Source organism: Podarcis liolepis (assembly GCF_965112155.1).
Source record: "Podarcis liolepis genome assembly, chromosome: 5".
NCBI lineage: Eukaryota > Metazoa > Chordata > Lepidosauria > Squamata > Lacertidae > Podarcis > Podarcis liolepis.
In genome coordinates this window covers 99739448-99754455 of record NC_139556.1, presented here as the reverse complement: position 1 = coordinate 99754455, position 15008 = coordinate 99739448, and the positions used below count along the sequence as shown (strand labels likewise).

At 47.7% G+C, this 15008-nt stretch overlaps 1 protein-coding gene and 1 long non-coding RNA gene across 5 annotated transcripts in view; one reads left to right on the top strand and one right to left on the bottom strand.

Annotated features, from left to right (window-relative positions):
* B3GNT7 (UDP-GlcNAc:betaGal beta-1,3-N-acetylglucosaminyltransferase 7) overlaps positions 1–8750 on the top strand; it is a 28682-nt gene extending 19932 nt beyond the window's left edge. Inside the window, exons 2-3 of one of the 4 annotated variants that reach the window (XR_014526441.1) lie at positions 4408–6845; positions 8201–8750. Coding sequence is in view for 1 of the 4 variants with exons in the window: in XM_083504465.1 (XP_083360591.1) it covers positions 4408–5599 (1192 nt within the window). In the remaining 3 variants the exon portion in view is untranslated. Of the gene's footprint in view, positions 1–4407 lie in introns of all 4 variants that reach the window. The other 3 variants (XR_014526442.1, XR_014526443.1, XM_083504465.1) reach the window with 3 other exon arrangements.
* The window catches only part of LOC310707503, a 211864-nt gene that overhangs the window by 150912 nt on the left and 45944 nt on the right, over positions 1–15008 (bottom strand). The gene's annotated exons all lie outside the window — the stretch shown is intronic.

The following is a 15008-nucleotide window of genomic DNA, read 5'->3' as shown; positions in this document are numbered from 1 at the left end:
AAAGCCTTAATCTTGGGGCACGTCCACCAAAGGTGAAAGAATGTTCCCTCAGTTTCTTTACATTTCCAACACTTATTGTCTGGCAAATGGTTTATTTTTGCAAGCTTGACTGGGGTCATGTACCACCTGTATATCATTTTCATAATATTTTCTTTCAGGGCATTACATGCCGTAAATTTCACACCGGTGGTCCATAACCGTTCCCAGTCAGCAAACATAATATTATAGCCAATGTCTTGCGCCCATTTTATCATTGCTGATTTAACCGTTTCATCCTGAGTGTTCCATTTTAACAGCAAGTTATACATTCTTGAAAGTACCTTAGTTTTTGGTTCTAGCAGTTCTGTTTCTAGTTTCGATTTTTCCACCTGGAAGCCTATTTTTTTATCCACCTTAAAGGCCTCCCTAATCTGACCATAATGTAACCAGTCTCGCACTTTGTCCTTTAATTTCTCAAAACTCTGCAATCTCCAAGTGTCTCCATCTTCTTCTACTATCTCCCAATATTTTGGCCAATTGGCCTCCATATTGAGTCTTTTCTGAGCCATAGCTTCCACTGAAGCAAAGTTCTTAACCTGAAGCACTATTTCTGGGTTAGCGGAGTCTGTAACCTGAAGCGTATGTAACCTGAGGTACCACTGTATAATAAATGTTCATAAATGTACCAACCAAGCACGTACATAGATGTGTGGACCACATGTCTGGAGCAGCACAGGAGGACCGCCCTGAAACCATTTTGACTCCCAAACTGCCCAAATGTTTTCTCCAAGGAGGGAGGGGGTGAGGGAACCTTCCCATTGTCTCAGGAATTGGGAAATCACCATCTCAAAGGAATGGGCAGACTGCCAGGAAAGACAATCAGATAAGGCATTATCAGATAACCTGGCAGACAGGAAAAACAACAATGTTCAAATTTCTGTTGTAGACCACCTTTTCTGTGATGTATGTATGATGTATGGAGGGGTGGTCTAGAGCTCCAGGGAATTTAAAATGTCTATATAAGGGCGGACACACCTTGGTTCTGGGTCCTCCTCCTTTGCTGCGTGTGAAGGGGGCACCCTGCTGCAACAGATCAATAAAGATCAGGCTTACGAGCTGCTTTACTTCTCAATATTCTCTGGTTGGCCTCTGTTATTTTTGCCTACTGATAGGGAACCCACTTAAGGACTCTATAGGGGCTCTTGGATACACCATAAGGGAAAAAGGGCAGATTTTGTTCACAGCACTCTGCAGCAGCCAGCCTTCTCCTCCTTGGTTTAACCTTGGCAGGCGATGCTTTGATTGAGATAGTGGGTAGACGAGAGAGGAGCAGGGGAGCGTATGGCAGTTGCAGAGGGAAAACCTCCAGTTCCTGTCTGGCCAAAGTGATGGGAGGCGTGTGCCTCTCTGAACATTGCACACTTATTCGATGCAACAAGCATCAAAGAACCCTAATGATGAACTCCCTGTTTCTTTCCCCCGCCCTTCCCCGCTTCGGTCTTGCTTTGAGGGCGAAGAATGTCCTCTGTAGACCCCGAGGCCGGCAAACAGACCTCCTTCTATTCAGGGAAGGCCCCATTCCGCAAACAGAAACTTGACTGCTGCCTTTCCCCCCCTCCCTTTGCCGGTAGCAAACTGATGGAGGGAGCCCAGGTGACTGGAATGTGAGGGATTTGGAAATAAAGGGAGGGGTGTGTGTGTGTAAGCCTGCGGAAATTGGACACTGCCCTGGGTAGAAGTTCAGTTTTTTGCTAATGGAATAAATTTTGGCTGCTGACGTCTCTGGTGGGATGTCTTAGGTCGGCTGGAAAGTACTGAAAACTTGCAACGGTTCCCCAGCGCTTTGGGACCGTTTTATTCCATTGGCAAAATCGCACTTAGGTTGTTGGTCCTTTCCTGTTATTTTCTCATGCTTGGTTTTCATAGCTAAACTTAAAGTTCTTCAAGCCTGCGTGGAAATGACTGATCAAACTATCTATGGCTCCTCTTGGCTTTTCACTCCTGATCTCTGCAAGCCTTTTTGGCTAAGGCAAGGGTTTGGCGCTGCGGGTTAAACCACAGAGCCTTGAACTTGCCGATCAGATGGTCGGCAGTTTGAATCCCCGCGACGGGTGAGCTCCCGTTGTTCGGTCCCTGCTCCTGCCAACCTAGCAGTTCGAAAGCATGTCAAAGTGCAAGTATATAAATAGGTACCGCTCCGGCGGGAAGGTAAACGGCGTTTCCGTGCGCTGCTCTGGTTCGCCAGAAGCGGCTTAGTCATGCTGGCCACATGACCCGGAAGCTGTACGCCGGCTCCCTCGGCCAGTAAAGCGAGATGAGCGCCGCAACCCTAGAGTCGGCCACGACTGGACCTAATGGTCAGGGGTCCCTTTACCTTTACCTAGGGTTTTGCCAGACATTACCGGGATTTCAAAGGCAGAATCGACGTCCGGGGGATTTCTGAAATGTGTTGCTTTGTCCTGGATCTCAATTGAAAATTCATGTTTTTGTAAAAAGAAGCTCAATAACTTTGGGGGTTGTCTAAGAAAAGCGCAACAATTTTGGGGTCTTCCTAAAAAACTTTGCAACATTTGGGATTTTCCCCCTCTCGTTTTGAGCCGTGTTTCCCAAACTTCAGTTGTTTTTGGACTACAACTCCCATCATCCCTAGCTAGCAGGACCAGTGGTCAGGGATGATGGGAAGTGTAGTGCAGAAAAAATAAAATCTGGAGACTCAAGTTTGGTTTAGAGAAAAGGTAAGTGAGAAATGACATGACAGAAGTTTATGAGAAAAGCTTTCCTCCCTCTCTCATAACGCCTAGAACTCAGGCACATTCCCTGAAGCTGAATGTTGGAAGATTCAGAAGAGATAAAATAAAAGTCCTATACTTGGGGCAGCAGGTTAGTTTAGGACAGGGGTCTGCAACCTTTAAGACAAAAAGAGCCACTTGGACCCGTTTCCGAAGGGAAAAAAAACTGGGAGCCGCAAAACCATTGCAACATTTAAAACACATATATCTCTGGAGCCGCGATCTGACAGCGGGCGGGAAGGTGACGTCGGGACGGTGCGTGACTAACGCACGCACCCCCCCATGCGACGTCACAGCCAGTACAGCGCCCGCCACAGTGGGGAGTGTCGGGGCGCACAATGCGCCTCCTTGCCTCACTAGTATCCGCCCCGGAGCCATGGCAAAGGTGTAAAAGAGCCACATGCGGCTCCGGAGCCGCAGGTTGCAGACCCCTGGTTTAGGAGGTCCAGGATGAGGAAGGTGGCAAACAGAACTCTTGTCTTCTAGTTGAAGGGATTGGCTTGGGAGAAGCAGCCAGGAGTGGGTGGGTGCTGTGTCTGCTCTCAGCACCTGCTGCCTGAAGCAAACTCCTCACTTTGCCCAACAGTAGGGCCGGCACATCCCTTCCTACTTAATGTAGCCCGCACATGTCTGCCCAGAACACCTGGAGAAGGATATCAATGTACATCAGTGTGAGCAGGGCTCGTAAATAATTAGACCGATACGACATCACCATGTTCTTATTTCAAGGATTTTTATAGCCTGCTTCCCAGCCGTAAGCAACTTCACAAAGAGATTTAGGGTAGGATTAAATCAAAGCACTCATCAGGAGGTCACAGAATAAAGATCAGCAGTACAGAGTTGCGGAAACTCTTATAAGAGCAGATAAAACCATAGTTATAAGTTAAGGAACAAATAGGATAATTTTGATGCAACACTAAACAAGCGATAGTTTTTGGAAACCTGTCTGGGCTATCTAATCTCCATTAATATCTTTTCTGAGTAAAGTTTTTAACTTGCTCTCCCCCCCCCCCCCGTTTTTGAAAGCTGTCATTCAAATGGATGTACCTGTGAGATTGTTAAAAAGAACAGAACAAATCTGACACCAACGCTATGTAGAGAATAGCCAAAGTTTGCCATCTATATGTATTCAGCAGTCAGTTACAGTATTTTAATATTTTTTGGGAAGCCACCCAGAGTGGCTGGGGAAGCCCAGCCAGATGGGCGTGGTATAAATAATAATTTATCATCATCATCATCATCATCATCATCATCATCATCATCATCTAATCATATCCTTTCTCCAAGAAGATGACTAGAGTGTTAGTATTGTTAGTGCCAAGTGCCCTCTGGTGGTTCCCTCCCTGCGAGAAGTGAGGTTACAGGGAGCCAGGCAGAGGGCCTTCTTGGTGGTGGCACCCACCCTGTGGAATGCCCTCCCATCAGATGTCAAGGAAATTAACAACTATCTGACTTTTAGAAGACATCTAAAGGCAGCCCTGTTTGGGGAAGTTTTTAATGTTTGGTGTTTTTAATATTCTGTTGGGGGCCACCCAGAGTGACTGGGGAAACCCAGCCAGATGGGCGGGGTATAAATAATAAATTATTATTATTATTGTGTTGCCCCCAGCTTTGACCCCTTGCTTTGTTTTTGCCGTAGGAAGAAAACCCTCTACAGAAGCGTCTTCCTCTCCTTCCTGCTGGTGGTGACGGTGACGGTCTTGCAGCGAGGAATGGCACCCAGCCAGTTGCTCCAGGGCCAGCCGCAAAAAGAACTCGCGGCCCAGGAGTCTGTGAAAGCTCAGAAGCGGGACGGCGTGCTCCCCGTCGCCAGCGACTTCTGGAAGAAGCAGGGCCCGGCTCTCAAGGCCGCAGAAGCGACGGAGAAGGCGGTGCGGTCTTGGGACGTCACCTCCGTCAACTGCTCTGCCAACCAGAACTTCAGCAAGGAGGACTGGTTCAAAGGTCTGGAGCCCAACTTCCGGCAGTTCATGCTGTACCGCCACTGCCGCTATTTCCCCATGCTGATCAACCACGCGGAGAAGTGCCGCGGAGACATCCACCTGCTGATCGTGGTGAAGTCCATCATCACCCAGCACGACCGGCGAGAGGCCATCCGCAGGACGTGGGGCCAGGAGAGAGAGATGGAGGACAGGAAGGTGCGAACCCTCTTCCTCCTGGGCGTGGCCTCCAAGGAAGAGGAGCGGGCCAATTACCAGAAGCTCCTCGACTACGAGGACCGCATCTACGGGGACATCTTGCAGTGGGACTTCCTGGACAGCTTCTTCAACCTCACCCTCAAGGAAGTCCACTTCCTCAAATGGTTCAGCATCTACTGTGACCACGTGCGGTACATCTTCAAGGGCGACGACGACGTCTACGTCAGCCCCAGCAACATCCTGGAGTTCCTGCAGGACCAGAAGGCGGACAACCTGTTCGTGGGGGATGTCCTCTTCAAGGCCCGGCCCATTCGCAAGAAGGAGAACAAGTACTACATCCCCAACGCCTTGTACAACAAGAACACCTACCCGCCTTATGCAGGCGGTGGTGGTTTCGTCATGGATGGCACCCTGGCGAAGAAGCTCCACAGAGTCTCGGAGAGCCTGGAGCTCTACCCCATCGATGACGTCTTCTTGGGCATGTGCTTGGAGGTCCTCAAGGTGACGCCCGTGGCCCACGCCGGCTTCAAGACGTTTGGCATCGTGAAAAACAAGAACAGCAAGATGAACAAGGAGCCTTGCTTCTACCAGAGCATGCTGGTGGTCCATAAACTCCTCCCCTCAGAGCTGCTGGCCATGTGGGATCTGGTCCACAGTAACTTGACGTGCTCCAGAAAGCTCCAGATCCTTTAGCTCTCCCTGCTATCTCTGTCTGAGGGGGAAACGCTTAAGGGGAAGACATTTGTTGCTCAGAGCCGTGAGCCAACACCCAGCGCTGTCTTTTCCAATGGTGTTGAAGGAGGAACCATATATTTTTGGGAAAGGGGTGTTTGAAGGGGGACGAAGCTCTGAAATGTTGATTTTGGGGGGTATTTTATTCCCCTTTTGGTGGTTTGTGGTTTTTTTTGGATGCTGCGAAAGAGAGTTTGACAAAGATGGGCTGCCCTGGAGGTTCTTCTACCAGCTTTTTTGCGGAGATACCGGAAGGTTCTCTGTGGTGACCAGACCAAAGTACAGCAGAGATGCCCCTGTTGTTGCTGTTTGTTTTGTGGCATACTTTTCAGCTGAGGGCTGGTCCCGAAGCTAAGACACAACTCTGTGTGTGCGTTTGTGTATGTGCGAAAGAGCGGACCGTTCAAAAGAGAGCGGAACGAGTTTTTGAAACGACACTTGAAGTTTAAGCTCTTCCTCTCCCTTCCTTGCTGTTTGTTGCGCGGAATTTCAGAGAAAGAACAGTTTGGAAATTGCTCTGCTTGGGGTGGGAGGTGATGTTGCTAACAGGCCAGCGTGCATCTCCTTCGGGCATGGCTGGCTGCAGAAGTGCCTGTGCGTCTTTCTCACAGAAATTCCTTTATGAGGGAAAGACCAGCCCTCTCTAAGCTGTATAACCCTCGACTGCCATCTTTGCCAACCTGGTGCCCTGATGTGTTGGCGCTAAAACTCCCAGCGGCACTGGCTGCGGCTGACAGAAATTGTAGTCCAAAACACCAATCGAAACGACACCATCTATAAACCGAGGCCAGTTTTGGTTTTTTTTAAGGGGAAAAAAAAGTGTCACCATGAGGGGAGAGGGATTTTTGTGTGTGTTTTTTCTCTCTGTGTGGTAACTTAAAACAAGAAACGCATCCAAAGTTGAAAGGAAGAAAACTCATCCAACAATTGTCTTCCAGTTGGGGGGGGAAGCAAGTCCCCCCCCCCCCCGGCTGGCTGTATCACATGGGGGTATACTTAACTTTTAAAAGATAAGTTATGGTTGAAGATGAATGCATTTGTTACCTAGAGTTTTCCCTGTAAAACAGGGATCTGTCAGTGTGTTCCAGATGCCTTTTTATCCTTGTGACCTGTCTGGGCAGCAGCCGATCCCAGGACCTTGAGCCAGCTCTATTATTGGGCAGAACGTACACCGGGCACTATGTGCCTCTTTCATAGAAGTTACGAGGTGAGAAACCTCCCAACGCCCTGGTGTGAAACCAGGCAAGTTTTGCACATACAGGTACGTTTGTACGCTGTTCCAGCCCCTGGCCACGCACCCACCCTTTAGCCCTATCCCAATTCCATATTTTATTTAAGTCCATACTTTAAAAAGAACAGGCAGAATCTAATAAAATAAGATTGATCCAACGATAGGCAGGGGACAAACGCTTCTGACAAATTATAAGGAACTCCAAAATTCAACAAAGGAAGATTATTTAGATAAGGGAAAAGCCATGAGGTGTTTTTGATTGCCTGCCAATTGTAACTTATCCGTTGCCATTTCTCGCCCAGTATTGACTCGGCCCTAATCAGCCAACTTCTTGCTGTTGAAAATACAATCTCCAATTAAACGCTACCTCGGATTTTGCTGTAATTGACTCTCACCTACTTCACTCCCCTTGATGTCAGGCAGGGGAGGCCCGCCCTGTTTTGCCACCTGAGGCGAAATGGGAATTGGCAGCTCCTGCCCTACTCCCTTTTGCATCCCACCACTTCTGCTGCCACCGCCGCACCCTGGTTCTTGCCGAAATCAGTGGGAGCCCCAGCGCTGCTCAAACTGTTGCCACTTGGCTTCTCCCCCGGGGACAGAAAAGACGAGTGGCAATGCCATGCGCCAGAACAGCTCCCTCGCCGGCAGAGGGCCGCCTCTCGCACTTGTACCGCCTGAGGCAGCCGCTTCCTCCCGGCCCTGGTGTTGGGCGACCACCTCATCTTGCTTGGTCCCCTACAAGTGGTAAATTGGGCAAAAGATGCCTCCTCTCTCGTCCTGTCCCATCTCACCCCAGCTGTACCAGATATTTTGTTCCTGCTGTGGCAGAGTGGGCTGTCTTCGTTTTAAGCATGTCCTTATCCAATAAGTAAATAATATACATTTGGCAAGCTGGACCTTAAGACATCTTCACAGCATCATCCAATTTCACTTGATTTTAATTAAAAGTGCCCCTCCAATGTTGCTGAAATTCAGGAATCTTTGTTTTATTTGGAAGGAGTGCGAAGAGATCCTTTGGGCGCAATTTGCTGCGTTGCAAAGGGGGCTTGCATGAGTTGGGAGAGGCATGGGGCAGTTCTGACCCACATCCCTTCCTGTTGATGGGAGAAGAATTTAGGATGTGGCCAGTTGCTTGAACAGGTGGAAGGCAGAATGTTTCAAAGAGGAGCTTGAACATGTGCCAACCGGCCCGCAGCGTGATTGGGGACTTAGTGTTGAGCGATGCCACAGCCAGGAACAAAACATCTGGTACCGCTGGGGTGAGATGAGCATTGCTCATTGGCTGTTCTCCATAGCCAACTGCATGATGTTTCCCTCTTTCCTTAGTGTAGCAGTTGCATAGACAAGTTGTTCACGCTCCCCAACGACAGAGCCGGCTCCAGGAAATGGCTTCTTGTGCTGTGGGTCGTTCCAACGGCAAAGACTCCGGTCAGACTTTTGAGTGACGTTTATTACTGTGAAACTTTTAATTTATGATGATTATTTTTTTCCCAAGGGGGAGGGGAGAAGGGACACCTGCCCCTCCCTCCAAGAAGCAACTGATTTTTTTATTCCTGCTCAGTTTCACTTCCAGTGGGAACGGCTGGCACGGTATCTCATCCCGGGCTGCGCCTGACGACCATCGCCTGCGGTGGAAATCCTTCTGCGATCTCTATTTATGAGAAGACACACGTGCTATAATTTATATGTGTCTGCAGTGTCTCTGAATGTCTATTATTTATAGCAGGTTCCGTTGCACACTCAGAAACAGTGTGGATGCTTGCAGATCTCTCTCTCTCTCTGTGTGTTGCTTCGACATAGTGGAGTTGTACATATGATTGCCATAAGATTTATGGATATTTTGGGGGTTTCTAAATAAAGGTTTGTGCTAAAAAGAAGAAAGGAGATTGGTTGCAAATGTGGGAGCGCCGGCGTGGAAATGCAAAGCAAGCATGATTCTGCTGGGTGTTTGGAAAGGGGGGTTGTTTATTCATACCCAAAAGTTCCCTGCAGGTTTTACATCACAATTCTGTGTTCGTGTAACAAGAAAACCCATTGGATCTCATAAGACGCATGTAGCAGGATGAGGCAAATAAAACCACACACAGCACTTAGGACTGCAGTCAGTCAGTCAGTAGACCTAGTTGAATGCTCCCCCAGTATCAAGTAAATGGACACCCACCCACACCCCTGTCCTTCCCCGCAAGTAGAAAACTAGTGCATCAGTGTGAGAGAGTCTATATAATTATGATCTGCCAGAACTTTCTGACGGTAAGAGCTGTTTGACTGTGGAACGGACCCCCTTCGGAAAGTGCTGGACTCCCCCTTCTTGCAGGTTTTAAGCAGAGATTTTGTGGCCACCTGTCAGGGAGTATTTATTTGTGATTCCTGCATTGCAAGGAGTTGGGCTAGAGGAACTTTGGAGTTACTTCTAACTTGGCAATTCTATTATTATTATTATTATTATTATTATTAACTAAAATTGTATACTAGATCTCAGCGTGGTTCACAACACAAAACCACAACATAAAAAACAAAAAATATATAATCAAAATAAAAACAACCCAATAATTCCTTGTTCCGCAACACAAAGGGCATTGGATGTCAATCAGCCAAAGGCCTGGTTAAAGAGGAACATTTTCACCTGGTGTATAATGATGTATTCAGTTTGTATATCCCTTAATCTTCCTGTTATTCTAGCTAACTCAGCATAGTTTATCATCTTGACCTGCCAATCACTTATAGTAGGTATTACCTCCATTTTCCAGTTTTGTGCTAACATAATTCTTGCGGCCGTTGTGGCGTATAAAAACAGATTTTTATCTTCTTTTCTAATTTCTTTGCCAGTCATTCCTAGCAGGAAAGCTTCGGGCTTTTTTTGGAAAAGTGTATTTGAATTTTTTTTTAAAGCTCATTATAAATCAGTTCCCAAAAGCCTTTCACTTTGCTGCATACACAGTATATTTAATTAAATACAAGGTGTGACCAGAAAGTTTGGTGAATGGTCACAGAAACAGGACAGCGAGAAATATTCGAACATACAATTGGCGTCGGAAACCCACAAAATGTAACTCGAAAGACAGTGTGTGAATGGTTTAAACATTTCCGTGAAGGGCAGCAGACCATTGAAGATGACCCTGGGTCTGGCAGACCGTCGACAAGCAGAATGGTGGCAAATGTCAACAGAGTCCGTGAGTTTGTGGATCGGCGTTTGTCCATCAGAACGATGGCGGAAGAATTGCATATTCTGCGTGGAATCGTTACTGAGGTGACCAAGTTGTCCCGCCCTCCATATTCACCTGATCTGTTCCAATAGGATTTTTTTCTTTTTCCAAAACGGAAATCTGCACTGAAAGGGCACAGATTTTCCAACATTTCACATGTCCAAGCTGCTGTGACGAGGGAACTGAAAGCAGTACAAAAAGAGGACTTAAGAAGTTTCCAACAGTTCTATGAACGTTGTCAACAGTGCATTGTATCAAAGGGGCCCCACCTTGAAGGCCTGTAAGGTATGTATGTTTGAATATTTCTCCCTGTCCTATTTCTGTGGTCATTCACCAAACTTTCCAGTCACACTTGTATATGGTGATATACACATTTAAGAGATTTAATTATTAAACTAAGGCACAAACTGGGGACACGAGTGGCGCTGTGGGTTAAACCACAGAGCCTAGGACTTGCCGATCAGAAGTTTGGGGGTTCGAATCCCCACGACGGGGTGAGCTCCCGTTGCTCGGTCCCTGCTCCTGCCAACCTAGCAGTTCAAAAGCACGTCAAAGTGCAAGTAGATAAATAGGTACCGCTCCGGCGGGAAGGTAAACGGTGTTTCCGTGCACTGCTCTGGTTTGCCAGAAGCGGCTTAGTCCTGCTGGCCACATGACCTGGAAGCTGTACGCCGGCTCCCTCGGCCAATAAAGTGAGACGAGCGCCGCAACCTCAGAGTCGTCCACGACTGGACCTAATGGTCAGGGGTCCCTTTACCTTTACCTTTAAGGCACAAACAGATGTATGCTTGTTAAACGCAGGACACAAAACTTGATTTTAAAAGGCTGTTTTTAAACTCGATTTTTCAAAACTTGATTTTAAAAGGATGTTTTTTCTTGAATGCTGCCGAGGGCCTCCAAAACAGGATTGGACCACCCTGATCTTGTCTGCCCTGACTGGGCGTAGCCTTCAAAGACTTCAGAATGGGTCTCTTCTGCATGCAAAAGAGATTCTCTACCACTGAGCTGAGTCAGGCCTGGCAACTTTACAGCCTCTTAACAGTCTTGCTTGACACTACATGAAACTGATAAGAGTAGAAACCAAACAGGGAAGAAGGGCAACTGAAGAAGGGCAGGGCAGGTAAGGTAAGGTAACTGACTACACCTGTTCCGGGCTCATGACCTGTTGATGATGCTGATCAAATAACTTCAGGTGGAAGATGAAGGCAGGGAGCAAGCTTGTTTTCTGCTGCTCCAAAGGGCAGGAACTGACCAAACCAATGAATTCGGATTTCGAGAAAGGAGATTCCCACTGAACATAAGGGCTTTCTGACAGACAGAGCTGTCTGACAGTGGAACGGTGTCCCTTGGGAGGTGGTGGACTCTCCTTCCTTAGAGGTTTTTAAGCTGAGATGGGATGGCCATTCCTGCATTGCAGGGGGCTGGACTATAAAAATTATATAATAATAATAAAGGTAAAGGGACCCCTGACCATTAGGTCCAGTCGTGACCGACTCTGGGGTTGCGGCGCTCATCTCGCTTTACTGGCCAAGGGAGCCGGTGTACAGCTTCCGGGTCATGTGGCCAGCATGACTAAGCCACTTCTGGCGAACCAGAGCAGCGCACGGAAACGCCGTTTACCTTCCCGCCAGAGTGGTACCTATTTATCTACTTGCTTTTGAACTGCTAGGTTGGCAGGAGCAGGGACTGAGCAACGGGAGCTCACCCCATAGTGGGGATTCGAACCGCCGACCTTCTGATCGGCAAGTCCTAGGCTCTGTGGTTTAACCCACAGCGCCACCCGCGTCCCTATTATAATAATAATTTATTATTTATACCCCGTCCATCTGGCTGGGTTTCTCCAGCCACTGGGCAACTTCCAACCGAATATTAAAAACAATACAGCACCAGACATTAAAAACTTCCCTAAACAGGGCCGCCTTCAGTTGTCTTTTAAAAGTAAAATAGTTGTTTATTGCCTTGACATCTGCTGGGAGGGCTGTCAGCATTGCCCTTGAGCCAGTGCCACTAATTGGACTCATCCACTTCAGCCCCAACTGGGCTAGGCGAGCTGGGTAGCACTTCCAGAGACCACCTTCTGCACAGGAACAGGTCAAAGTGCTGTGGACTCACAGCTTGCGAGTTGTGAGCACCGAATTCACTCCCACAAGAAGACAGTCGTTGCACAGCAGAGTACAGCAGAGTCTAGCAGAGTATATAAACAACTCGGAGAGCAGCTCTGTAGAATATCTTCTTTATTCTATCTACAATTATAATACAACTATATACAGAGCTAAATAGGTCTAAGCATAAATGAATGCTGCACTGCACTGAGTGTCTGCAGCTGCTCTTAGCAGCAACCGTATCTAAACACACAATCTCTCTCTAACACTCAGTCTCTCTCTCTCTCTCTCTCTCTCTCTCTCTCTCTCTCCGACACACTGACTGACTCTTTGATGTGGTGCTGGAGTAGAATAAGTAGAGAGCAGAAACAGCCCCCTCCTCTCTGGAGAATCAGCAGAGAACATCAGCAGATTCTTGGATATGGGAGGGGTGAAATCTCCTCACCAACTCCCAATAGACTGCAATCCACTCACAGTATAAAAAAAAACTGCCAGTGATCTACCCATTGTCGTAAAAAGACTAGCAGTGATCTATCCAAAGTTGTGGAGCTTTTTTTAGGAAGCCAAAGTTTGGGGGGGGGGGTGTTTGGCTTTTTTGTAAGGAGATTACTGAAGGGCCCCAGATCGACTAGGATCTACCAGGAACGCCCTGTGATCTACCAGTTGGACACGCCTGGCTGTAACCCAACAGTCCTAGGCTGACCGGTGAACGAGGTGCTGCAGGAATCGCTTGCTGGATTTGAAAAAGCCGCGTGGCCACCAGCAGCGATGTAGGTGTCAAAGTTTTCCCAGATACGTGCCAAGAATACGTTAATCAACTGGAATTTGACCTCCATCCAGGAATAAATATTGAACCACCTGAAAGTTCGAGGGCTTGCGTACACAAACCTACCTCGAAGCAATCCCTCAAACGGTGACTGCATTTTGAGCTCTGCCTTGAATAATTTTGCAGTTGTTCAGCCTAGAAGCTCCTTGGGTGATACTGGGCCAGTCACAGCCTTTCAGCTTAACCTGCCTTGCCCAGTTGTTGTGAAGATGGCATGGAGAGAAGGTGGGTGGGGAAGAACCATGAGCTCCTTGTAGGATATCTCTTTGGCGATCACTTGTAGCTGAGTAAGATTGTCTTCCATAAACACAGTTTTAACAATGAATCTGTGAGTGACTGTGGAGGCTAATTCTGGATCCACACGTCCTTCCACAGTGAGAACATAGGTTTCCGGATGGGAGTTGATCCCAGTGAGGGTTTGCCAAGCGTGCCTTCCTCTTAGCACGTTTCTCCCTTGCGTTCTGAGTTCGAATGTCTTCAAAACCCATAACTCCTTTGGCAAAGGCTGTTCTCCAACTGGAGCGCTCACAGTCCAGTTTCCCAATTGTCGGTGTTTATACTACATTTTTTTAGATTTGCCTTGAGACAGTCTTTAAACCTCTTTTGTTGACCACCAGCATTACACTTTCCATTTTTAAGTTCGGAATAGAGTAGCCCCCTACAATGCGGGAATCGCAGGTAAAGAATCCCTGGCAGGTGGCCATCCAACCTGTTTAGAAAACTCAATGAAGGGGAGTCCACACCTTCTGAGGTTGTCTGTTCCGCTGCCAAATTACTCTTACCATCATAAATTTATTCCTAAATGTTCCTCTCAATGTGATATATTCAGGTCAGAGAACATGACACTTCCCAGTATTTATAGAACTCTATCTCTTGATTGCTTAAATGTTTAGGATCTGATCTGATTTTCAACGGCGTGTTCGTTAGCCGCCCTGTGCTCTGTATAAGGCAGGATGCAATAATTAACAACAACAATAAATAACCACAGCAAATCATCAGGAGGGAAAGTGGGCGAGCTAGATCTCTGTGGTCAAAGGGATAGAATTGCAGCGGACACGTGTGTAGATATTTAAAGAAGCACAAATATTAGGAAATTCTAACCTCCATCCAACGACTGCCAAACTCAGGGAAGTTCTTGCTTCTCAGGTCTGTGGGGTTTGCGAGATGCAAGACTTCATTTTTCTCACTGGAGCCAGAATTCCTTTTTGTTGCTTTAGAGCAGGGGCCCGCAACCTTTTTCAGCCGTGGACCGGTCCACCACCACCTCAGACAGTGTGGTGGGCTGGACTATATTTTGAAAAAAAATTTAAATGAACGAATTCCTATGCCCCACAAATAACCAAAAGATGCATTTTAAATAAAAGCACATTCTACTCCTGTAAAAACACGCTGTTTCCTGGACCGTCCACAGGCCAGATTTAGAAGGCGATTGGGCTGGATCTGGCCCCCGGGCCTTAGGTTGCCTACCTGGGGCTACTACAAGCAAACCAGTTCCTTAGGGCACTGCTGCCACCTAGTGCTCAGCCCATAGAACTACACCTTTCCTACCATTTCAAGAGGGTCTCTGCTAACAGCTTCCAAAATGGCTGAGTCTCGCTGCCAGCGCTCTTTGCATCCGTCCACCAACGTGCAGTGTGGATCAGAGCTAGGAGTTGGGTCATTTGCTTCCACAACTCTCATTCATACTATTAATGGGTTGGCAGCTGCTCTTTTTCATGAGGCGGTAGAGTTGCTCCCCCCCCCCCCGCAAGGCATTGCATTTTGCATGCAGGTCACGTTTAATCCCTGGCATCTCCAGGGAAGGGCTGGGAACATCCTGCCCGAAACCCTGGAGAGCCATTCAGCAGCTGGTTTAGACCAGGGAACCTTTGACGCTCCAGGTGTTGCTGAATTACAACTCCAACAGGCCTCAGCAAGCCTGGCTAAGAAGCAGGTCTGGTGGGACTTGGAAGACATAATACTCTGGGCTTTCCTAATTTGGACTCAACTTGGTCTCTTTCAATCCCTC